Source organism: Plodia interpunctella, chromosome 8 (genome assembly GCF_027563975.2).
Source record: "Plodia interpunctella isolate USDA-ARS_2022_Savannah chromosome 8, ilPloInte3.2, whole genome shotgun sequence".
Lineage (NCBI taxonomy): Eukaryota > Metazoa > Arthropoda > Insecta > Lepidoptera > Pyralidae > Plodia > Plodia interpunctella.
Genome location: NC_071301.1, coordinates 2,283,948 through 2,310,920, shown reverse-complemented (window position 1 = coordinate 2,310,920; position 26,973 = coordinate 2,283,948). Strand labels below are relative to the sequence as shown.

At 34.3% G+C, this 26,973-nt stretch overlaps 1 protein-coding gene across 1 annotated transcript in view; it reads left to right on the top strand.

The window, feature by feature from the left end:
- Positions 1-13,448, top strand: part of LOC128671901 (uncharacterized protein) — a 54,785-nt gene extending 41,337 nt beyond the window's left edge. Inside the window, exons 4-9 of the mRNA XM_053748733.1 lie at positions 588-793; positions 1,675-1,815; positions 3,291-3,493; positions 4,925-5,109; positions 9,968-10,091; positions 11,859-13,448. Of these exons, the coding sequence (XP_053604708.1) occupies positions 588-793; positions 1,675-1,815; positions 3,291-3,493; positions 4,925-5,109; positions 9,968-10,091; positions 11,859-11,969 (970 nt within the window). The 3' untranslated portion in view covers positions 11,970-13,448. The remainder of the gene's footprint in view (positions 1-587; positions 794-1,674; positions 1,816-3,290; positions 3,494-4,924; positions 5,110-9,967; positions 10,092-11,858) is intronic.
- The last annotated feature ends 13,525 nt before the right edge of the window (positions 13,449-26,973 follow it).

Sequence of the window (26,973 nt, the reverse complement as noted above, 5' to 3'; positions counted from 1 at the left end):
TAGATAACGTATTTGTTCGTGTATGACATTTAAAGCACTGTAAATAGTAGGTGAATATTTTATCGTGTCTAAAATAATGTCGCGTTGGTTATGTGTCGTAGGTAACGATTTATCAATCCACTTAGAAATAAAAATAATACTTTCCGCTGTCGTTTACACATTGGACCAAACCACAATAGTTGTGCGTGTTTCGAACACTCTTTCCCCCGACTTTTCCCGTAAGAGCAGCACTTTCTATGCTGTTGTGGTTTCATTATGTTTTCTTTTCCGTTTTATTGTGATTCCAACCGTTTGACCACATTCCGGAAAAGGGATTGAAAAATACATGTTCCTTTTGGAAAACAAAGTATATCTGTCGCATTTATTTATGTTTTTCATTATACTGTAAATTAATCGGTGAATCGGTGGTGGTGTAATGGCTAAGGCCCGCCTGTGGATCGAAAGGACCCAGGTTCGAATCCTACTAGTGCCACATGAGTTTGTATACAATCTGAATCATTTATAGTAGTTTTCATCGACCAATTGCTTCCGGTGAAGGAAAACATCGTGAGGTAATGTGCACAAGCAATCTTTGTCTTTCTTTATAGACAGGTGAACCTAAAGATCAGTTCTCAACTGGAGGGCTGTTTCAATTGGAGCATGGCGCCATCTAGCGAGCTGGTAGTATTCTCCCGGGTCAGCGACCCCGTGGTCGACTTGGAGACTACTCCTCCTGACGGGCCATGGTTGGAGGCCACGGCGGCGGCCGTGCCGTGGAGTTTGGGCGTGGACATCGCCATTTGGAATGCTGTCGGTCTGTATATTGTCACTGGCAAATTAGAAAAGGAATGTGTGTGTTTTTGTCACTGAATCGCGTCCCAAAAAATGGTTTGGTTATATAGTGTCTTGTAAATATATTCCTATTTGATTGGTTATTATTTGTATAATTTGTATCATTATAACTTATTTTCTATTTCTCAAAGTTCATATTTACATTACATATTTTGTGTACATAAACAAATAGATCAGTAGAGGATGTTTCTTGTATATGGATGTTGAAACCATTGTAAAAACTTTTTTTTTTTAATAATAAATAACTAATTTGAACAAGCTAGTATAATAAACTCGTAGAAATTTTAATAATTTTGCTGGATTGCAGTCAGTTCACCATTTCAAAGTTGAATTGGAATAATGACCAGTTGAAATTTAAATACTTCCGTCGCTGAAACCTGAAGTCCTGAAGTATCGTTACCGTCGATAAATAACGATCGAAACTCAAAGCTCGTTAAACGCTCTCTACGGATATTTTTTCCGAAACAATTTCTGTGTAACGAGTAGAATAGTTTGAGAGTAGCTAAGTTTTTATCGGCCGTTTGGCCCTAACTTGAAGTTCGTGATGTATAGTGTAGTGAAAGTATATTGTTCTTAGTATTTCTTTAAAGTGTATAAGAATCCTATTAATATTATAAATGCAAAAGTTTGTGAGTATGTGTGTAAGCATGTATGTATGTTTGTTACTCTTTGAGGCGAAATCTACCACACCGATTGTTATGAAATTTGGTACACGGGTATAATATAACCTGGAATAACACATAGGCTACTTTTTATCCCGAAATTCCCACGGGAGCGAAGCCCTGGGGTGCAGTTAGTAATATAATACAGGTTTTCACAGTAATATAATTCAGGTATTCACAGGTTGGGCGGGGTGGGGGGAGTGGGGCGCCTGTAGTAGGACTTGTGGTGGTGGAAGGCAAACCAGAAGGAGGTACTGCTCGCAGGCTACTTGCGAAGGTTATGGAGAACAAGCGAGGTCTTGTAACTCCTTCGACTGTGAAGGTAAATCTCGTGTTTGTTTATATTCGACTTGTAACCGAGATAATTTTAGCTCGTACATATACACTTCGTTTTAAAAAAAAGAGCATATACATGTATATATATCTGTTGATTTTGGTTGAAAACCAATGAAAAATTACAAAGTTCCAACCAATGTTGACATTTCTGTAGTATACTTGCGAGGTTACGTGCCCCGTCCTCGCACGTAACTGTACATCAGAGCCACATGACTGATGCTCCAACGTTTTTTGCGTCTGGCCGTCTCGTAAACAACTGAGCGCTTGCTCGCAGCGCTATGACTTATATCACAGTAGTGGGGAGGAAGTGAATATAGACATACACTACAATTTCACATACCTACATGCATGGTACATGGAAAAAGTTCTTAGGGGAAATTCACGCAGGTGATGTCGTGGTCTACCGCGGCTACAGTCAAATAGTAAAAAATTCTATAGTAGATAGCTATAATTATTACAAGTTTTGTATTTCTATTACTATTTAATTACAAATACAATCAAAATACTCCAACTTATGTGGCAATTATCGCTCAATATTTGTTTTCGACACTATCGTGAGTTCAAAGGTAAAGTAATTACATAACTTTCTTGTTTTATTCTGTTGTTGTAAAACATTAATGAAAAATTTATATGTGAACAGTTATTATATCAAAAACTTTAATCAAGTTTATTTTATGTGTTTATAGTACATACGAAATTCATATTTCTGATTCAGCCTATTGTAATTTGTGTTAATGAAATTTGTAGAAACCATCCCTAAAATTCAAAAGCGAAGCGTATTCTTTATCTACTTACTGCAAATAGATTGTTTTTAGCGAACACGATTTTTCTAATAATTCTCTCATATTCATCATTAAAAACTTCTTTTTTTAACAGCTAGTCTTAGACAAATCATAGACAAGAAAAAAAATTTTTTTATGGTTTTTTATTTATTTCTTTAGAGGGCAACCTTTTTGACTTTAAATTTAGTTTTTCTAAGTGAAAAAAAATATTATTAGCCGAATGGTAAATCATAATTCAATAATTTTGGTTGGATTTTACATTTAATTATAGTCAACAAAGGGTTCCGTTTTTATCTTTTTAGGTACGGAATTCTGAAATGATAGTTAATACATTAAATTAATGGTAAACTTTAAATCAGATGAAAAAAAGTTATGCAAATGAAATAATGCTTCAGAACTAGGACAATTTTATTACTACAGGCCTATTCACGGTTTTATAGATGACTTTGCTGTATTTAGTGCAGTTCTAGATATCCCTATAATTACTATACTTAACTAGGTTTTATATCTGATAATTTAGTGCGTCTACCGTCTTTAAATCGCACAATCGTTAAGACAAAAAGGCGTACTGCGCATTTTTCTGCGCAGGTTAAAGTAAACGTCAATGTTGACTGGTACAACTCACTCAACGCAAGTAGAACGAGTATAGATTTTAAATGCCAATTTTTTTCCCATTCAGGTACGATAAACCCCCTAACGCCGGGTGCCCGAAGAAACTTCCACCCTGCCCAAGCCAGGTGGGGTCCCGTCGCGGACCGACCCCATGCATTCAGCTTAAGACCAAACTCGTATATCTGGATCGCGTCTTCAGAGCTGTTTGGTGCTGGCAATACTTTCCCTAGGGAATTCACGCTGTTCATCTCCCTAAGGCTAAGACCTGAGGTATGTTAAATCAATATTTTCATTGCTTTTCCTGTATCTCAGCGGCTTCGCTCGCATGTGTGATTATCCCTTCCCAGTGAAATATTTAGACTTTTTAACGAATCTGCTTTCCTCATACAAACTCTGAATATCCTTTCCCAAAAATCCCATAGGGAACCTACGTGCTACTTTTGAAGTTTCTAAACCCAGCGGTTTGAACTGTGCGTTGATATGTCAGTCAATATATATACATATTTATTTATATTTATATATATAAAACTCTGTACAATCCTTGATGACTCTTAAAATCCGATGGCATTCCTTGATAACCTATTCCACCCCGCCATTAACCAATTGGAAGCCACCAGAACCAAGCTTCTATATCCGTATTGCAGTCTCAAAATGTTTGGTACAGGGATATATTTCCTATAGAATTCGCTGTCGCTTTATGCGTACGTATTTAATTTAATATTATTTTATAATTTATTCATAATCACAAGAAACAAAGGTACTTTTCAAAAATCTTTGGCTACCAAAAACTCTTTAGGAAACCATTCCATTGGTTCTGTTTGCTTTGTTTCTCATGATCATAATTGCTACAAATTTGTAACCATTCATCTACTCTAAAGCTATATTATCTTAAAAAATAGGTAGGTAAGTACATTTTATCAGAACAGCAATAATTAATTTGGTCAACTCTGAAACTGTGCACATTGTTATTACATTCATATATCACACAGGGCGCTCAGTTTTCAAGCGCTCTAGCTACACAAAAGCGATATTTGGCAGCTATCCGAACTCGAAAGTTGTACTTTCGCATCCGAGATGAGCTTACTCGTGTAATATTCAGATATCAACACCATTGCACGCCTTGCATGTGGTTGGTCAACAAATGAATTCGTTGCATTATGACCTGATTCAGTAATTTTCAGACCGCTATTATATGTTAGATAGTATTCATTAATGTTAAAATTACAAGCTGCGAATGGAATATTTGTAAGATTTCTTTCAACTTATTTTGCAAATATTACGAAAATATTTTGAGTTAATTGTTGCGTATAGCTTTATGCTTGACCTCGGATATTTATTGTACAGATAGACTTTTACTTTATAGTATGGATTTTTACCAAAATAACACATCAAATAAATAGAAAGCAACTCTCAACAAAATGTAGTTTGAATTATTTACGTACATAAAAACACACATTACTTTTTTAAATGCTCACTGAAGAAACCTCACTTAGTTGTGAAAACCTATTTTATTTGTCTCAATTATTTTATCAAATACTAAATCTTTGCAAAAAGGTGATATAACACCATCAATGATACTAAATTTCCAAGTTTTCGCAATTTGGAAATTCAAAGCGAGTCGATATACAATTTTGTATTTATGGTGTTTTTATCCTTTAGTCTTCAACGAGAATCTTAACCAATAATTACAACAATCAACAGAGCGGAGGCTACGGTCAAGGAACTCTATTCTCCTTGCGTTCGCGCCGGCGGACGGGTTCATTCCTGTCTTTGGAGTTGGCTGGAAGAGGGGCAGCGAGGCTGGTCCACGCAGGCGCGGGCTCCTCCAGGTCTATATACCTGGCTGTACCACTGTATGACTTCCGTTGGCACCATATTGCCATCAGGTAAATTCTCTTGTTTTATATTCTTAGCATTATTTTTCTATATATATTTTCGACGACCTCGGTGGCGCAGTGGTGAAGTGCTTGCCTCTGAACCGAGAGGTCCCGGGTTCGATTCCCGGTCGGGTCATGATGGAAAATGATCTTTTTCTGATTGGCCCGGGTCTTAGATGTTTATCTATATATGTATTTGTTATAAAAATATAGTATCGTTGAGTTAGTATCCCATAACAAGTCTCAAACTTACTTTGGGGCTAGTTCAATCTGTGTTATATGTCCTAATATATTTATTAGAAATGTGATAAGGGATGAAGAAAAAGAAGATGTTTATCTATATATGTATTTGTATATGTTATAAAATACAGTATTGTTGAGTTAGTATCCCATAACACAAGTCTAGAACTTGCTTTGGGGCTAGCTCAATCTGTGTGATTTGTCCTAATATATTTATTTTATTTTATATTTATATTTATTTTAACGTGTTTTAGCAAATAAAATATCTTTTATCTTTTTATCTTTTAACTCATCTACTAAAACAGGGTCACATTTATATTTATTTTATCTATGGGGCCCACAATGCCCGCCAAGCACCAAGCACTATGAATTTTTATAAATTCAAATACGCATTTAGTTTTCTGATATGAGTCTATAACTTGTTCTATCTAATTTTGAAAATAATATAATGCGATGAAAAAATTCTTGAATCGAGCGAATTGATTATTAATATTTGTTTATATTTTTGCCCATTCAACCCAATAATGCATATAGTATGAAAGCTATAATCCTACTAATATATATGCCAAAGTTTTTGAGGATGTGTGTGTATATGTTTGTTACTCTTTCACGCAAAAACTACTGGACGGATTGTTATAAAATTTGGTACACGCTTAGAGTACCTACCTGGATTAACATATAGGTTAGGTACTTTTTATCCCGAAATATCCTCGGGAGCGAAGCCCTACAGTTAGTATACTCTAAAATACTGTTCAGGAAATTAGGATATAAAGATATAACTAATCACCTCGTTGTTATTAATGATAGTCGAACAAAGAGTCTTTTACTAATGCAGACAGTGTGTTTCCATATCAAATTTTAGTCAATACTCACAAAGTTTGTAATGTGAGAATTAATGTTAAAGTCATTTACTTTTATCAAGCCTAAGAAATGACATGATACGTTAGACCAGTAATTATTTGTTAACACTTACAAAAATCAGATTGTTGGAGGGAAAAAAAACTATAAATAAAAATAATCTGGCAACGCGCCACAGGGAGGCAACGTGCCCAAAACACTAGCAGCGTTTCCTCGCTGTATTGTGAGGTTAACAGTAATTGTATTTTGCTACATTATCGCATTGTATACACACCAGTCTTAATCGGTATGAAGACTATTATATGTTGAAACCTGCCACGTAATAATCTCCACATAAATGTCAAATTATAAAACGTCGCTTTAATTAAATCTCTTTTCCTCATTATGAGCAAGGCTGATTCTAATTAAATTTTAACTCGAATCAAATTGAAAACTTGAAACAAAATTAACTGTGGGCGGTTCATTAAAATCTCACGACATTTTTTTTTCACAATTAATAACTAATTTGGCAGTTAGGTAGTTGAGTGACATAATAAATTATATCTTGATCTTGAGATTAATTGAGTGATGGATGATGTTTTTGTGTTTTCTTTCGTTCAAAGTTCAGCAATATTACCTTCCTTTCTTGTGTTTTCTTTATCAAGACTCTATCTCTTTCTACTTGTTTAGAGCTAAACTCTTATCGGTGTTTACAAAAACTATGAGTACTTAGTAGTGTTAATAGTGTATTTTGCCATAAATGTGCCTCTCCATTTAATTCTATTTGATTTATCAAGTGGGGCTAAAGATTTCCATAATGCATCGTGGCCATTAGGATCTTTATGGGATACTAGATGTTGCCCGGGGCTTCATTCCCGTGGGTTTTAGAGATAAAATATATATAGCAATCTTGGATAATGTACCTTTCTAATGGTGAGAGAATTTTGGAAATCGGTTCGGTAGTTTCGGAGATTATCCGCCTCAAACATACAAACTCACAAACGCCTTACCTCTTTATAATAATAGTATTCGCCTCAGATCATGTGAGTGCCACTGTGTTCTTATGCAACGATACGCTGCCAGGTTTTCTTGGTTTGACCAACTTTCTTCGTCACTCCAAAAACTTTGAAACATGAGTGGAGTTTCTTCAAAGCACGTGACCGATTTTAGACTATTTTACACACAGATGATATCTGATCATCATCTTGAGCATAGGATCTACTTCAGTATATAATATAATAATCAACTTGAGTATATAATTCTTCACGATCTTTGTCTTAACTGTAGTAAGTGAACTGAAAGTAAAGACTACTTCTTCGCAGTTACTCTGAGATTGCGGAATGAGTTTCCTGTTATAGTTTTCCTTAGAGACTACAACATGGAGTTCTTTAAGAAGAGCGTGAAAAGATTTGTTGTCCCTAGATACTACAACGTATGGGGATGTAAAAAAATATTTCAGAATCGGCAACGCGCATGTTATAGCCCTATCGTTGCAGGCATCTATAGGCTGCAATGACCACTTTTCGTAGTATGAAAAAATGAAAAGTAGTGGATCCGTGAGCTGCCTCTCGAGCTCAATTGCTGGAAATTATCCGCCTCAAACATACAAACTCACAAACGCCTTACCTCTTTATAATAATAGTATTATATATTTCTTTATAATAATAGTATTATGTAGGCCTTACCTCTTTATAATAATAGTAATAGATTGCTGGAAGAAGAAACACCATATTATGTTTATTATCATATATTAAACACACTTTAATATTCAAAATTAAACTTATACTTTATGAAAATAAATTTAAAATGACACTATTATTATATTTTTACATATTACTTGGTGATATTTACGATCAAATACCATTCTTGGCAGCATACGCCAAAATGTCCTGTTCTCAACTTTGCGCCGTCTGCCTCTGATCTTCCTGTAGGACTAATAGTCTTGGAACTTTTCCAGCAAATAAACTGATTTAGATTTCTTTTATATATACGTATAATGACAAATAATACAACAAAATTAAGGAACCGAAACTAACATATTATTTCACGAAATTGCGTCGAACTCTGCTATCATTACATGTATATAAATTACCTAATATAGTATGTCTATGTTGAATAATACAGTTCATAAATTATTTATCCTGGCGGTTCTCAAAGCGTTTCGACCGCTGCGGCCGCGCTGTCATTACTTCTTTGACATCTGTCAATTTTCCTGAGGAAGGAGTCATTTCCAAAATCAGTAATTCATAAAATTGACATTACCACAGTACAGGCTAATTATTTTAAAGTCATATTCATTCTTGTCTTCGTTGAAATTTGAGAAATTGTATTGACAGCGCGGCCGCAGCCGTCGATACGATCTGAGATTCTCCCGTCCACATTGTCAATTCCTTGAAATCATTATACGCATTTACGAAGAATAAGTAATTTGTTCTGTTAACGTAAAATAGATAAAATAACAAATTTATTCCTAATGGTTAGGAAAGGAAAACAACCTTAATAAATTAAATGAAAATTCTCGTAGAAACTCTGGGCCATGAGCGATGACCCCTAGCTCCCATGAGGCCCATAGCCCTTGATATGGGTCCGAACCAAAACCAATATGATCATGAGGATAGGAAATTCTAATAATAAAGTACCTGTAAATAATATATTGAAGATAAATGTGTGTGTATGTACGCTTTTATTCAAAGTTAGGTTCATTCGTCCCAAATTCAGGGTTATGAGTTAACGGTGATTTTAGTATTACTATAAAATTAAAATAATAATTTCAAATTTGTTTCTTATAAGATTGGGGAATTAAACAAACCTATTGGTATATAGGTATAACTAGCGTTCCATACCGACTTCGCTCGACTAAAAACACAATAAATTATACAAATTAAAATTCAAAATTCAAATTATTTATTCAGAACTTAGACCTTCACAGGCACTTTTTCTCGTCAATTTTTATATTTATAGTTATTTCTCACAAGCTACAAACTACTGGCATTTCGGAACGACCACTGCTGAGAAGAAATGCCGAAAGAAACTAATTTGAACAGTGTTGGTCCCTATCATGCCAGATCGGCTTACCATTATTTTTTCTTACAATGTTTTTTTTTTCTAATAAATAATTTTCTAATAATATATACAAGTACATAATGTACATAGTCAAAAGGTATATCAAAACAGGTTATGAGCGTGATCCGAGTGCTGATTATAATATTATATATATATATCGATGTGAAACACAATTAACTTACATGAAAATATATGAGAAACGAGATGACCAGTTCCCTCTGGCAGCACCCGTTCACGAGTTGACGCATGGGTCAGCCATCGCGTAGCTCAACCATAATAGAGGGAACCTCACGACCCGGCCCACGACGCCACTACCAGTTTGACTATTTGAGTGAGCATGACACACTCGATTCCCATGACTTCATACATACACCTAAACCTTCCTCAGTAAATACTCTATATATTGGTGAAAACAGCATGAAAATCCGAGCAGTCATTTATGAGACTACTGCAAATAGACAGACGTGATAGAGGACTTTGTTTAATAATATGCAAGGATACTAAATCCACCGCTAAAATTTTTTCTCTTTTTGTTTCCGGTTGCGTTCCGTAGATAACCTTCTGTGATTTTACAACCGGCCACCTGCTGACACAAACCCTCCTTGGCAATGCTTATGTTGTCTACCAGCTGCCCAAGCTATATATCCCTTAGTAACCTCGTGACGATCCACGGGAGTACATAAAGTGGCCCCAGGCCATTATTATTAATAGTTTGTTTCTCCTCCAGTGTCCATGATGACAACACGGTACGAGCGTATGTGGACTGCCGGTGGCTTAGGACTGATGTGCTGGAGAAAGATGCATTGGACACGCCACGAGACGCTGATCTTATAATAGGATACTTGTTTTCTGTAAGTATATGTTTTTGAAGCTAGGTTTAACCGCACTTCGGTGTTTAGCCGTAACATATATATTGACCATATGAAAGCTATATTGTGTTTTGTCTCTTTCTGACAATACCAAGATTTTAAAGTGCGATAGCGATAAAACATACTTTAGCTTTAAGTATTCTTAAAAATATTTACAAACCTACTTTTAAACTTTCGCGTTGCATAATTATATACTAAAGAAGAGGTATTAATCGCGCACATACCTCATGGTATGTGCTCGTTTAATACCTGTACTTTAGTATATATATTTAGATACCTCTTAAAAAAAATCAACGAATCCACTCAATGGAATAATTTATTTTGTTACTAATTTAGTAATTTCTTATGAGACAACTCAACATTCTGTTGGAAAATCTCGAGTAATCAGATCAAATATGGCGGCAATAATATGGCGTCGCTACGCCAACAGTGAATGTAAAATTAACGGTACATTAACAGAGTTTAATCCAATTCCAAGCGATATTTGAAGCAATGTGTACAATGTGCAGGTTTTAATTAAATTCTACTTTAACACACACTAAAATGTAACTGATTCACATCAAGATTTAACTGGATTGAATTTTACTTTACGATGCTAAATAGTTTCCAAAATCTTTATGATAAAATTTTTGAATATTTAAGATGCTGTATCTAAAAAAGTGAGAATCCTTATGGATCACCTTGTTGTCCCCTTGTGTGTCCGTTTGTTGATTATTTTCTTAAGAATGATTAGGATATAGAGAATGGAAGAATTTTCACAAAATTTTCTGGAGTTTTCGCCACCACGTGTTTTCATTTTGGGTTTCAATATGACACGACCATGTAGATATAAGTTATTTTTATAGCATACATGCATTTTCTAACTAGGTACTTACTTCACAAGATTTTGCATTGACAGTAAGAGACAGAACATACTTTAGCTTAAACTATGATTTAACTTGCCTTTAAAAATGATTTATCTTACTTATCTTTTTGTATTTTACGCACACCTTTCTTTTTTCTCTTTGAAACTCTCCATTTATTTCTTTCTAAAGCAAATTTCATTGGATGCAAATCAATTTTCATATTAAAATGATCTTTGCTTTTCTCAGTATTTGGAATTTTACCTCACCGAAGATTATCAAGAATTTTGTAACTTGAAATGTTTGGAAAAGTTCCGAAGTCTGAATTATAAGGGGCGATAAAGTTATGGATACCGGTTTTGCTGAAACACAATCAGGAAACTCGGGTGAATATCGGACGTCAAGTGTCAAACATAGGCCGTGAATGTTGTTAGCCGAAACACTTGACTTTGATAAATAGAATCCCTAAATGTTGAGCGATGTTCGCTGTTTGAATAGAATAGGCTTGGAATTTAGAACCTGTGTTGGGTTGTTAAAGTCAAAGTATCGTGTAAATGGCCCTTTGAAATATATGATGCTCGAATTTAGTGGTTCCTTTCGTCGTTTAAGGTTGTGTTATTTAATATATCTTTTTAAATTATTATTAGGGAATATATATTGACAAATCATTACATGGTTTTCGGTGTTATAATGTATTTATGTAATAAATTTAACTTTATTACAAAAAGGGCTTCCATAGGACTTTTTCTACCAGTCGACCAACAGAGTGATGTAAGGAAAGTTGCTGGACGCGTAAAATTAAATAACTAAGTTTTAAATATAACAACTAATAATAAAAATTAAGCTGTTGCTGTGATAACCTCGCATTAAAAATTGCATTTTTTAATATTCTTTTTTCTTTTGACAGGGCGACCTGGAACAACTGGTGCTAGTGCCTAAAGCAGGTCAGGCGCACAAACAGTGCGCGAGCCAAGTCACAGGCGTCGCAATACCGTACGTCACTATGCAAGATTCATAATTGTAACAAAACATGTCGATGATGAGTGCTGAACTTAAATGTTAACTGCTTAAATTAAATGTTGAAAATATATAATTTTGTTTATTTCAATTTTTTCAATTTAAATATTTGATACTGATTTAAAAAGTTTAACTCGGTTTTGAACATATTTAATTTGGTATCGTTTATTTTTAACTGCTTATTTTATAAATGTTGTAGTGGACTAACTAGAGGGTGTACAACTTTACTAGTTACTAAATAGTAACAAAATTGTTACAATTCAAAAAATGTTAATTTTCAATTGATTTATATAATTTAAAGTCTGATATGAATGTTCAGAAATTTTATCAGAAAACATGATAATAATTTTATAAAATCATTATGTAAATCTAAGAATTGTATAAACTAGGACCATTTCTATATTATCTGTCAGGCTTCAATGAGTTTCTGTATAACATTATGGGCGTTCTTGGAATATAGAATTATACTAAATTAAATAGGAACAATCCTATTTAATTTTGTAAAAACTAAAACTAAATTAAAACTTCTCATTGTAAATAATTAAGACGTATAATTTTAAGGATTTTTTTTTTCGCTTTTGAACAATATTTTTATTTCTTTTGTTGTTTTACCTACGCTTAGTTTATAACATGATACTGCGAACTTGGCTCTATTTTCTACAATTGTGTAATAGTAACTTTAGCTAGTAATATGAAGTGTACTTGTATATTAAACCATTCTAATCGTTTTAATGTTTAATTATGAGACAAGATAGATTAGATGATTCTATAATGAAAAATAGGACTTCTTATTTTATGTGAAGATTTTCGCAAAATATGTATATATTTTTTTCAGAAGCACGTTTTAAGAAAATTTTACTTTCATTTGCAAATAGTTTTACACCTCTTAATAACAGTAAAACATATAATTTATCTCTTAAATATAAACGTTAAAATTTGAGAATATAAAGGTACCAGTCAGCTTTGACGTAAAAACTAAACTACACGTCGTCGTCATTTCAACAAAATGGTGTTTTTGCGCAAGCCTAGGGCGAATAGGTTTAATGTTCAGAGCTATCTTAAAAATCCATACCCATACTATCAATTTATACTACTATTTGATCAGAAAGTATGTTTATTTCTCCTTCTTTGACGTCAAAACGGAGCTGGAGAGTGTTACTATAGTGAACGTAGGTTACTTCATACCGTGGGCACCAGCGTAAGTAATTAAAGTTTATATATTTATGAGACATACTACATGTTTTGCGAAAATATAAAATTGATAAAACTTATAATATATACAATATATCGTATATAATTTAGTGACGGAAATATAGTTTTTCTTACAATATCACTGGCCTAATAATGTAAATATAAAAACTATGTTAAAAGTTCCAAAACATTAAAATTATTTCATAACAATATTTTCACACAATGACATACCCACTTAAACAGATTTATAATTTAGTTATAAACCAAAAAGGTATTTGTTTAATTACAATATTTTTTTACAGACCTACGTATTATTATTATTATTATTATATATATAGATATTGTTTGGGAGTACACGTCTAGGTAAAGTGAACAATTTAATTTTATTATAATAATTATTATGTTACATAATTGAAACAGTAAAGAAAGTTCTATGTCAAAGTGTAAAATATTTTTATTTTTTGAATAGGATCGTTATATGATTTAGTTCTTAGATTCTATTTACAAATATGTTTTATGAAAATGAAAGTAATATATGTTACATAAATATGTTTTACTTTATGTATTAAGATGTTACTAAAATCGTTGTTTATACTTATCTGTAAATGAATAAAGAAGATTAATTATATACTTGGTTTTTATTTATCATTGGCTTTTCCTCTCGGCTTCGTCCGCGTTTATTACGTACCTCCGCATATAACTTATTTGTATTAAAACTCGGATTCTAAGCAATTCATCGCAATGAACTCTATACCAGATTTTAAGTTAGACCACATGCTATACAAATGTGAAAACAGAATCAAATTCTATCCAGTAATCTTGCGCGATGCATGAACAAACAAACAGAGATAAAAAATAGAAAAAAAAGAGCCCTTACAATTATTTTTTGTAATATCTCCTATGTACAGACATAGCCTAGTTACAGTTTTATTATATGTATATGTAGATTGAAGGTATCACATATTAGCAAAAGGGAATGCAACGCTTTTCATCTAAAACCAAAAAACTTTTGATCTATTTTTTTTTTTTAAATTGATGTTATCCCCTAATAGAAATCGGCGTGATTATTATGTAAGTATGCAAATTTATTTTATCATTTTATTTGCAGTAGTATACTAAATCCGCCGAGATTATACACGAATCGAAACTAATCAGAACGTGAATCCGGTACCTTGATTAAATTTCACAATTTACATGAATTATTAATACCTACCACTCATATTTGAACTTACTAATTTGATAATGAAGAAGCGTGTTTCGGAAATTCAATCACCCTTTGTGATATACAGCGTGTACAAACTTGGTCTCTGCCTTTATTAACATGTTTCAAAGTCAAACTTAATTTTTTACAACATTATCTATCTTTGTATCGGTAAATCAACGTGTTTTATGTTAAAGGTTTGTTATATCAACTTAACTGGCCAATAATAATTTGACATAACTTCGTAAAGAAAAATTGTATCGATCTTGATACGATACATGTTTCGATAATATAAAGGAATTCATCTTAAAGTCGGTTATTTATTTTAGTATAGTTACCAGCGTTTAAAGTTCGAAATGCGTTTACTCTTCATTTTAAACAGCTCTCATTCTAAACTCACTCTCATTTTAAACAGCTTTTACATTTTAGCAAGCTAAATATAATATCTAAATTTCAGTTTAAAAATGAAATATATGGTATCTCGTTATAAATTACAAAAATGTACTTGCGCAGTATTGCATTGTGCGATTCTCAGCCAATCACAGCGCACCAAACTTATCCGCTATTGGTGGCTGAATAGCAGCGGCAATCAGCTACAATTATGAGCGAGACAGCACGACATTTAAGCTGATATTCGTAAATAAAATAGTAATAGGTGCTATGGATATAAAATGGCAGCCTAATTGTCTTCACTTTTCATATTATGGCCTGTGTTAAATTTATAGACAAATTGCCGTAAAGTGTGTCTATTAGGTATTAAAAAAAAAGTATCATCATATCATATCATCTGATATCAAGTTAATTTACCTTATAATTATTATTAATTAATCTCTTTGACATTTATTGTAGTTAAAGAGTTCTTATTGCATTCAACGCGTGACAAAAAACTCATGTCACTGCAGTAAACCGATGTGAAGTTCCCTCGGCGGGTTCCGTTCCTGGATGCACCATCAGGTTAAGGCCTGTTGTTTCTGAATAAATGATTTGAATTTTAATTTATGCTCAATAAATGCATTGTCATCCAAACTAAATGTTCGTACAAAATTTCAGTTCAAACCTTCAACATTCAATAGTTACAAGATCCCACTCGAACATACATCTATATATAAAAGAACAAGCGATTTTTACTAATCAACGCCCAGCCTATACCATAGAAGCTATAAACGCGAAATTTGGGCAGTAGCTTTAGGTTATTACATAGTACTCAGATAAGAAAGAAATTTTTAAAATTCAACCAAAATTGGGGGTACAATTTCTATGAAAAATAACGAAAATCTTTACTGATCTACTTGAAAATTGGTATAAATGCTATGCAACAAAAATAATGAAACCCTTGTTTCAGGATTTCTTAAAATTTGACCATTAGGGTAGCTAAACGATAAAAATAACGAATAATCCCATTCAAAATTTCGTGAGTAAACGTGGCTCAGCGGTAAACACCATTGAATTCACGTTGTTACTGTTGATGGTTCGAATCCTGAACTTCAATTATTTTGAATTAAATCTGATTATCTACATATATAGGGTGATTTCTGAGAAAGTTTTATTATGGTTTTACCCGTGGTTTTACTCGAGCACAGCTGGGACGGGCTGCTACTACTTACATACTCTTAATCCTAACATTAATGCGAAAGTAATTTTGTTTGTTACCTTTTCACGCTTTATGTACTCAATCAATCTTCTTGAAAATTCGTATATACTTAGTTTGAAGTACGGAAAAGGATATAGGCTTTCATCTTGGAAAAACACCTAACTGTTCCCGTGGCGAGACCGCGGCCAAAAGTTAGTTTCGTATATATAAATGCTTGTAAAATATAGATCAATGACATGCAACATATGTACATAGATAAAATCGAATTGTCCAACGAACAGTACACAGGTGATAGGTATATTAGATGTCGAAGCTTATAAGATCACAATCTCAGAGGGAATTTCAATTACGGATATGTGCGTGATGTGAACGAGCCTTGTTTTGTAGGTCGAATACGTTCCTGGATGAAAGATATACAGAGATCTGGTAATATCGCTACACACTGATATGTATTTATTACTATTTTTAATTAAATTAATAATTACAATGTACATTCAGACAAGTTATTGATTATATAGAAAAGTAACATACATCATTTACATAGATTATACATACATCTAAAGCTTACGTAGGAATTTTTGATTGGTGAAAATCGTACGAATATATTAACCGTACGAATATATTGCCGTCATAAAAACATACATACACGACAGAAGTCTTCTTTTTATAATATATAAGGACATTCAACAAAAACTAATAGTTTCGCGCTGGTGTACAGTGTGCAGACAGCAACATTTTAATAATTCTAATTATAAATTTATTCACTAATTGATTGTTGGAGTCTACTTTTAAGTATTTTGATTATCATTATAGTTATTTGTTGAATATTTAATTTTAACTTAAACGAAAGCTAATACCAGTGTTTAATTAACATACTCGAAAAAAAGAAGAACTAGGACTAAATTCAAACTTCATAATCTTCTATCTGTGATCGCAGGAGTCGTAGACATAGGTATTAAGGCACTCCATTTGTAGTGTCTCTTTGTACAAAAGGAAGTCTCATCTGTTCGATGCTTCTCATATCAAGGACCCTTGTAGTGTGAACGCACCTTTATATCAACCTGAATTTCCGGAATTCTTACTGAATATAAAGAGATCTCCGTTGTATGTGATAAAGTATTTATTTCGGCTGTGTTCGGCAACAGTATACCGAACTTGGACAAATGCCGACGCGAATGCGTGAACATTGCGGAAATTGTACGAGAGTTTTTATTTATCACAATGAAAAATCGGCAATATATAGGGTGATTTCTTAGACATTGACATTATTTTGTCTCATAAAAGTATATATATTGTCACCCTATCAATCGCTCTATATATTATTAAGAGATTATATAATATATGAGCTACTCCGAAATTGCGAAAAAAAATCAGCTGTTCCGCACAAAATTAAATACCTAACTAATTGAGGAAAACGAATGGATCAGCTTCTAAAGGTTTGGTTTAATAAAATACTTAGAATTTTGACGTTAACTTTGACCTGCCCGCCGCAGTTGTTTAGATAAAAAAGGCGTACTTTGCTTTCTGCGCAGATTAAAGTTGAATGGCTCGCTATTAAATTTGTAGTAACAGAATATAAACCTTTAACTCGAGTTATATTTAGTTTTGTTAAAGTCTTAGGTATATACAGATGGATTCAGTGTAAATGTACAGTTGTAATAGTGGTCGAAAGAGTAGATAAATGTGACGTTGACTGTACTCGTACCGCCCGCATGCAATCATCAAAGAGATGATATCTTGTAGAAGTGACATATTGTCTGATAACATTCATTGTTGTGCATTTCGATTATAATGTTACAATTCGTGTTATTTTTAGGAAACGATTTTACAATTTGAGAGTCTTTGGCTTCAAATATATATAAGTAACTGGCGGCGCCTCGGGGCACCGCTCCCGTGGGAATTTTGGGGTCATCATCGTATCTAGCGGTAGGTAGATACTAGGGAAATAAACTGTCAACCAGTGTGCAGGTTTCCTCTTGTTTTTCTTCACCGGAAGCAAGTGGTGGTCTATGAAAACTACTATATATAAATCAAATTGGTATACAAACTCATATGGCACGAGTAGGACATTTAGGAATAAAAAGAACCCTAAGTGTTATATTCTACCCGTATACCAAATTTCATAACAATCTGTCTATAGATTTTGCGTGAAAGTGTAACAAACATACACACACTATATCCTCACAAACTTTCGCATTTATAATATGTAAGATTTATTGAATCAAGCGGTGGTGCTCTAGTGATTTAAACCGCCCGAGATCGAAAGGTTCCAAGTTCGAATTCTACTCACGCCACATAAGTTTGTATACCAACCGGACTCATGAGTCACGTATAGTAGTTTTTATTGACCATCTTTCATCAACTACTTGCTGCCATTGAAGTATCTACATCTTTATTAACGTGGTTACCCATAATTATAAATTTTGTTTTGACTGAAAAAAAATATAAATTTACAAGCGGCTCACCCTGGCTTCGCCTGGGTACATAAAATAAATGATACACCTAAACCTTCCCCAGGAATCATACTATCCAATGGTGAAAACCGTACAAAAGTCCGTTTGGTAGTTTTTGAGTTTATCGCGTTCAGGGACAAGGGACTTCATTTAATAATTATAAGTATTTAGTTTGCCCTTGAAGTAAATTCTCATTACAAGATACATACGTATACAAAGTAATTGATGATTATTAATTGAATTCGTTAGTTTACAACAAGTATAGGATACTATAGTTTTGAAAAATCGTACTTCTAGGTACTAGGGTACCTAAAACGTACCTTCTTCATTTCAAAACAATTGATGTTTATTACACCCGTTGTAAACTATTAATAAATTTCAATTTGCTCCCTCACCGCAAGCCAACAAATATTGGATTTGGTCAGGAAATCCAGCGGGCATTGTGATTATTGGCCGATATATGCTAACTAGCTTCAGCTCGCGGCTTCACTCCCGTGAATTTATCTGTGAAATCGGAACAGACGTGATTTTCTTACAAACTTTCAGCTCCCGTTAATTTATTCGTAGCTAGTTGAGTGTCCATGAGCACGATGGAACAGAACTTCGGTTCTCGAATTGAAAAACCGCCAGCACTAGAAAAACTTAGCTAATATCAAACTTAAAAGAATTTACATTCCTCGAATGACAAAGTTGAGCTATGCTACCAATAAGAGTGTGCCAATTTCAACGGAATAGTATGTCGACAAAATCTGGAATAGCGCCAGTGGAGTATGCGCCAAATAATGTTGCTAGTATGAAAAATCGACATTGCTCTCGTGGCTTTGATATGATTTATTGGACGACATTTGAATTTGTTTAAAATCTTGGTAACTTAAGATTTACTCCGAATTGGCGTTAGACCAGAATGGATTTGAAATTTCGAGGTTAGCTTTCCGACTATATCATTATGTGAAAAACATGTTTACATGATAATATCTCAGTCTTTTTAATGGTATAGTTTGATTGTTGTCCCGTTTATATACCACAGGTATAGTCAACAACGAATCAAGTCCCTCTTGCGTCGCAATAGCGGCGGTTTGGCAATGAATTCCGATGATGTTGATGTCGATTAATATGCGATTGACTGTACTTAACACAATTATTTGCATTGGATATAAACTGTTCTATATATTTTATAGCATAATAGGCAAACGATCATGCGCAACACAAACCAACAATATTTGAATTAATAATCATCAATTCAATCAAAACAATTTACCTACTTAGATTTCCACAATTTTATGTAAAAAATAACAGAACCGAACTCCCTTTAATTTAATGAACGATTAATTAATGAAATTTTGCATTCATGAGGATCATAAGCTAAATTAATTAGCATTGAAGTGAACGTTTCGTGTAAGTAGCACCTCTTTGAAACTATGCCTCTGGCAGCCAGCCAGCCGACCCGACGTCTTGACGTGTGTTGCAGCGACATTGAAGGTGCATATACATAAAATTCCTATTTTAAATTCCAATTTTGGATACGAGTCATCGAGGCGTCACAGCCGCCGAGAATGACACCGTGTTTTTAGGGTGACCGCCGAGAATGACAGTGTGTTTAGGGTGATTCAAATTAAAAATTTGAGCACTTCATTGTCAATACATACATACATACCAAAAATGTACTTTTCCTACAAGTCAACTAGGGACAAAAATACATTTTTTACATGTATGTTTGCAATGCGATAACTTTCGAACCGTTGATCTGATTTTGATGAAATTTAAAAGCTATGTAGAATCTGTCAATGTAATTTTTAAGTTCGCGGGGTAACAAAATCGGTTCAGTCGTTTTTGAAATGTTCACAATTTTGTAAAAAAATATTGCGTTCACGATGTCTAAATAACTAATTAAGGGCGTGTAGGGCGAATAACTAGTTTTTATTTGGGGAATATACGAACTATAGGTAAACTTTGATACAAAGGTCGTCTGAATGTGTCACCTTACTCCCATCTATTTCTGCTCCCAGACAGCAGAGCTTGCATTGTTATGTTTCAGTTTGATGGGTGAGAGTGGCAGTGTAATTACACGATACTATAGCCTTAGGGAGGGCACAATGAAGGTAACGCGCTTGTGGCACTCCTGGTGTTATAGGCGTTGATAAGCTGTGGTAACCACTTACCATAAGAAGAGCCAGTTATAAAGAAAAACAATAACAGTTATCTTATATGTCACAAAACAATCAATCAAATATTAATTTTATTTTTTTCATTTAAAACTTAATGGTAAAGTTATCGACATATCAAGGGACAAACAAAGATATTTCTTGAGTACTTACGGGTACTTATAATTTTTTAACTGAGAGCCAAACGAAATATTCAAACAAATATCATTTCTGAGAGATTTGTAAGATCATCGTTAGTGTAATCTTCACGTTTTGTTTTAAATTTTACTTTTAAAATGTTTTGCCATGAGTGGGATTTCTTAAAAACAGTTTGCACTTAACAGCATAGATTTCCACAACTCAATTATATATATAATATATAGCTCTACTTTATATTTTAAATTTCCGTTGTCTCATCAAATTTATATCTTATTTGTCAAATTGTCTCATCACATTTATGTGTTACTTGTCACCAAGTTATGTCACCTCTGTTTTAGTTACTCAATGGTAAAGCTTGATAACTAGACTGCTGAATTCATATTAACGTAAAACTTTGTCACATTATGGCAGTAATTTCCAGTTTCTGTTAGTCGTGAGATGCTTTCGATTTTGATATTCTTGAATGATTATGATACAGGACTGTTAAAATTATAAATGACTAGATGTTGCCCGGTGCTTCGCTCCCGTGGGAATTTTGAGATAAAATATAGCGTCTAACCTTGGATAATGTACCTGTCTAATGGTTTGGAATCGGTTCGTTAGTTTCGGAGGTTACCCGCCTCGAACATACAAACTCACAAACGGTTACCTCTATAATTAGTATAGTATTATTATCTCTCCCTAATTTACCTACATTTATTTAGCTGTTGCCCACAGCTCCGCTCAAGGTACCTACAATGTTTGATTTAGGGTAATTTTAAATGTCACCAAAATAGCTCAGCGGTTTGGGTCTTTAGTCGTTTCGCACCACAAGCGATTCGCACCGTGGTGCGAATCGACCAAGAGCCGTTTTTGAATGGGTTCTTCCGCACCGCAGTCGTTGGAGCGGTGCGAATGGCCCAAGGTATATATTGGAATGGGTCGATTCAGACCGTGGGACGAATCGATTCAATACTCCATGGGTCCGATTTAGACTCATATTAAAGATTAAAGTATTCGAATTATTTATTTGTACAGATAAGAAGAAAAATGGGTAGGTAACGAAAAAAAACTTGCGATGTTATGTTATGACATGATATTTCAAAAAAGTATAAAAAAGTATGAAATTTAACTATGTCATAATCACAGATTGAATCACTAACAGTCTAATAATAACATCACGTACCTTCATCCAACAAGTCTGGAGGTAGATGCGACAATACTGTACATAATTTGACATCGATTTTACCCAATTTTGATTTTACTACTCCTATTTGCTTAGCTTTTCGCCATAAACTCCGACTGTAGTGAAAATAACACCCAACTATTTTCACTTCTGGAAAGAAATCTTTTATGGCCGAAATCGCAGTCACTTCAAAGTCCATTGAAATTTGCGTAGGCTGCCAGTCTTTGACTTGACTTTTAATCATTTCAAATAAAATTTCATATGTTGCCCTTGTTTTGTCAGGGAGCAAAGCATAAAGCACAGGAACCACATTTACATATTCTTTATTACTGCCAATATCTGCATGGATTGTGTACACTTGACAGAAACACTTCGGGCAAATTTTGAATGTACCGTCGACAAGAAATCTTGTCGATTCTTTCAAATACTTAATCATTTCTTTTTTTGCAAAAACAAGGATTCGCTTATTTTTGTCGTTATATTCTGCAAACAATAATTTATCATACTTTTTTGGTACTTTAAGATCACAGGCTTCATGAAAAATAAGTTTTTAGCACCTTGCGACTTGTTTCTGATTTTGTAAAGTTTTTTCTTGATATTATCAAATTTAGGTAATGGAGTCAATAAATCTATTCCCTTATTGACAAGATTTTCTTCTGCATGCCGGAAAATTTGCGTAACTGGCTTCTTTAAGTCTTTTTGCAGTGCTTCAGTACATAAATGCAGATGTTGGTCTATTTCTATCTCTGCATCTCCTCTAGGTGGATGGTTATGGGCAGTCTCGTGCAGTATTAAAAATTAAAATTTTTAATACTTAAATTCTTGGAATGTATGTGTGTTTATAGGCGTGTACCTTTTTGCGTCTATTTGAGGCGGCGGCGTTGTTCTAATAGAAAAAAAAATACTTGGTGGGCTTGTGATATTAATTGGTATCTGAAGAATTATTTTGGTTGTCCTGTTATTTTGTGACTGGCTGTACAACCTACGTAAGATGTTTAATGAAACTACAGTATTTTTGTCCGAATTCACCAATCCAACAAGAAAACTGTTTTGTTTCACTACGGTCCGAATTGACTCATTCAAATAAATATTTGGGCGATTCGCACCGCGGTGCGAAAGATCCTATTCAAAAAGGGCTTTGGGGCAATTCGCACCGCGGTTCGAATCGCTTGTGGTGCGAAACGACTAAAGACCCAGCGGTTTAGGCGTAACAGCGTGACAGGCGGACAGATTTTCGCATTTATAATATTAGTATCGATACGTGTTTAAATTATTCAAGCATCACCGTGTTAGTTGTTGGGTACGGCCACGTTTGAGTAGGCCGGCAAATCACGTAGGGAACAAATGTCAATCTTTGCCGCTCCCGCCTGCCTCTGGTAGAAGGAGCAAACACAAGAAATACTGGCTTGATGTCGTCAAGGATGATAAACGTCCAAATGGTCTCCCAACTAGGGGATGTGGAGACAGAAAATAGGAATGTGAACCCTGGGCTTGAGCGCTCAATGGTTGAGGAAGAAATAAGCAAAATTCTCAGAAGAGAGATGATATTACTGGTTTTAAATATTTGCTTTTCTGTTAGTAAATAGTGCTAACTAAATGACAATAGTAAATAGAATTAAATAAATTAGTAATTTTATTTTGTAATTGACAATCAGCTGACTGATAAATTATATTATCCCAATATTCAATTCGCTAAAACGTTCGTGTAACATAGAAATTTGCATACGTAAAGCCTTGTTACCCGATATGTCTTGCTTGTAGGATCAGGTGAACACAGCCTGTGCCCGACAGTTTATGTAAAACAGCTTTAGAACTTGATTCAAATTTCACTGAATTCAACATATTTCATATTTTGGACGACCTCCGTGGCGTGTCTTCACGCCAGTCCGTATAGAGAGAGTCTTGGGTTCTTTTCCATCGTAGGTAAATATGTATACTTGACATTTATCTTATTCATCCATAAGGAAGGCCTGTGATCCATAAGTTGAGGCTTTTGATGATGATGATGTATATGATATGATATTTTTCTTAGGTTCTGGGTGTCTTATGCCGACTTTTTGTATGTGTCCAAAGGACCCTAGGTGTTGTTCATTATTCATTACTAGCTGTTGCCCGTGGCTTCGCATCGTGTAAATTTTCCTCGCAAACAGTTATTTTTTCCATGATGAAATACTCTGTCCTTCTCCACACTTCAAAATAAATATATGAAAAATTGTAAGAAGATTGATTAAGTCGATAGACCGTTAAAATGTAACAAACCACATAACATACAAACTTAATTTCGCATTTATAATATTAGTTAGGATTTATTTGTGTTTATTGCACATATTTACAGCGCATAATAGTAAGCAGTGACGATCAAATAACCTTTGGGATAACGTGATAATTTTCTTCGCTATAACATAGACGACCTCGGTGGCGCAGTGGTAAAGTGCTTGCCTCCGAACCGAGAGGTCCCGGTTCGATCCCCGGTCGGGTCATGATGGAAAATGATCTTTTTCTGATTGGCCCGGGTATTGATTTTTTATCTATATACGTATTTGTTATAAAATATAGTATCGTTGAGTTAGTATCCCATAACACAAGACTCGAACTTACTTTGGGGCTAGCTCAATCTGTGTGATTTGTCCTAATATGTTTATTTATTTATATTTATAACTCATGGTCGAAGAAAATATCCATGTTGAACCTCTGTATGTATGAAAGGAAAATTCCTCAACTCTATTACTATAAAAATGGATGATTTGTTAGACTTATAGTAAATCTGGCACGATGGTGATCTACTGCAGTAAGACGTGACGGCTCACCGCGATTTCCAGATGCAAACAAGCACGCGGAGAACACGTACTACGCTACTTTGAAAATGGTTGTGCAATATCGTCGTTGTACCTTTAAAGCTATGTATTTTTTCATATGACAACAGTTCTAAAAAACAGATGCGCTGAATTATATTTCCTTAAAGTATATTTTTGTATAACCCCAGTGGTATGACATATAGGTCTTGACGACCACAGTGGCGCAGTAAAGTGCTTGCCTCTGAACCGAGAGGTCCCGGGTTCGATCCCCGGTCGGGTCATGGTGGAAAATGATCTTTTTCTGATTGGCTCGGGTATTGATTGTTTAGCTATATATGTATTTGTTATAAAATATAGTATCGTTGAGTTAGTATCCCATAACACAAGTCTCGAACTTACTTTGGGGCTAGCTCAATCTGTGTGATTCGTCCCATTACTTACTTATTGCTTACTTCATTAATACCTAATAATACTATATTTCACAATAAATACATAAATTATGTATCAGTTTATCAAAAAAATAGTTTTCATAGACCACCACTTGCTTACGGTAAAGTAAAACACTATTAAGAAACCTGCACAAAAGAAAGAGAGAAGCTTAACTCGACCTTCAATATGCAATCCAACAGAAAGGTAGTCACGGACTAAAAAATTTCATATGTTGCCCTTGTTTTGTCAGGGAGCAAAGCATAAAGCACAGGAACCACATTTACATATTCTTTATTACTGCCAATATCTGCATGGATTGTGTACACTTGACAGAAACACTTCGGGCAAATTTTGAATGTACCGTCGACAAGAAATCTTGTCGATTCTTTCAAATACTTAATCATTTCTTTTTTTGCAAAAACAAGGATTCGCTTATTTTTGTCGTTATATTCTGCAAACAATAATTTATCATACTTTTTTGGTACTTTAAGATCACAGGCTTCATGAAAAATAAGTTTTTAGCACCTTGCGACTTGTTTCTGATTTTGTAAAGTTTTTTCTTGATATTATCAAATTTAGGTAATGGAGTCAATAAATCTATTCCCTTATTGACAAGATTTTCTTCTGCATGCCGGAAAATTTGCGTAACTGGCTTCTTTAAGTCTTTTTGCAGTGCTTCAGTACATAAATGCAGATGTTGGTCTATTTCTATCTCTGCATCTCCTCTAGGTGGATGGTTATGGGCAGTCTCGTGCAGTATTAAAAATTAAAATTTTTAATACTTAAATTCTTGGAATGTATGTGTGTTTATAGGCGTGTACCTTTTTGCGTCTATTTGAGGCGGCGGCGTTGTTCTAATAGAAAAAAAAATACTTGGTGGGCTTGTGATATTAATTGGTATCTGAAGAATTATTTTGGTTGTCCTGTTATTTTGTGACTGGCTGTACAACCTACGTAAGATGTTTAATGAAACTACAGTATTTTTGTCCGAATTCACCAATCCAACAAGAAAACTGTTTTGTTTCACTACGGTCCGAATTGACTCATTCAAATAAATATTTGGGCGATTCGCACCGCGGTGCGAAAGATCCTATTCAAAAAGGGCTTTGGGGCAATTCGCACCGCGGTTCGAATCGCTTGTGGTGCGAAACGACTAAAGACCCAGCGGTTTAGGCGTAACAGCGTGACAGGCGGACAGATTTTCGCATTTATAATATTAGTATCGATACGTGTTTAAATTATTCAAGCATCACCGTGTTAGTTGTTGGGTACGGCCACGTTTGAGTAGGCCGGCAAATCACGTAGGGAACAAATGTCAATCTTTGCCGCTCCCGCCTGCCTCTGGTAGAAGGAGCAAACACAAGAAATACTGGCTTGATGTCGTCAAGGATGATAAACGTCCAAATGGTCTCCCAACTAGGGGATGTGGAGACAGAAAATAGGAATGTGAACCCTGGGCTTGAGCGCTCAATGGTTGAGGAAGAAATAAGCAAAATTCTCAGAAGAGAGATGATATTACTGGTTTTAAATATTTGCTTTTCTGTTAGTAAATAGTGCTAACTAAATGACAATAGTAAATAGAATTAAATAAATTAGTAATTTTATTTTGTAATTGACAATCAGCTGACTGATAAATTATATTATCCCAATATTCAATTCGCTAAAACGTTCGTGTAACATAGAAATTTGCATACGTAAAGCCTTGTTACCCGATATGTCTTGCTTGTAGGATCAGGTGAACACAGCCTGTGCCCGACAGTTTATGTAAAACAGCTTTAGAACTTGATTCAAATTTCACTGAATTCAACATATTTCATATTTTGGACGACCTCCGTGGCGTGTCTTCACGCCAGTCCGTATAGAGAGAGTCTTGGGTTCTT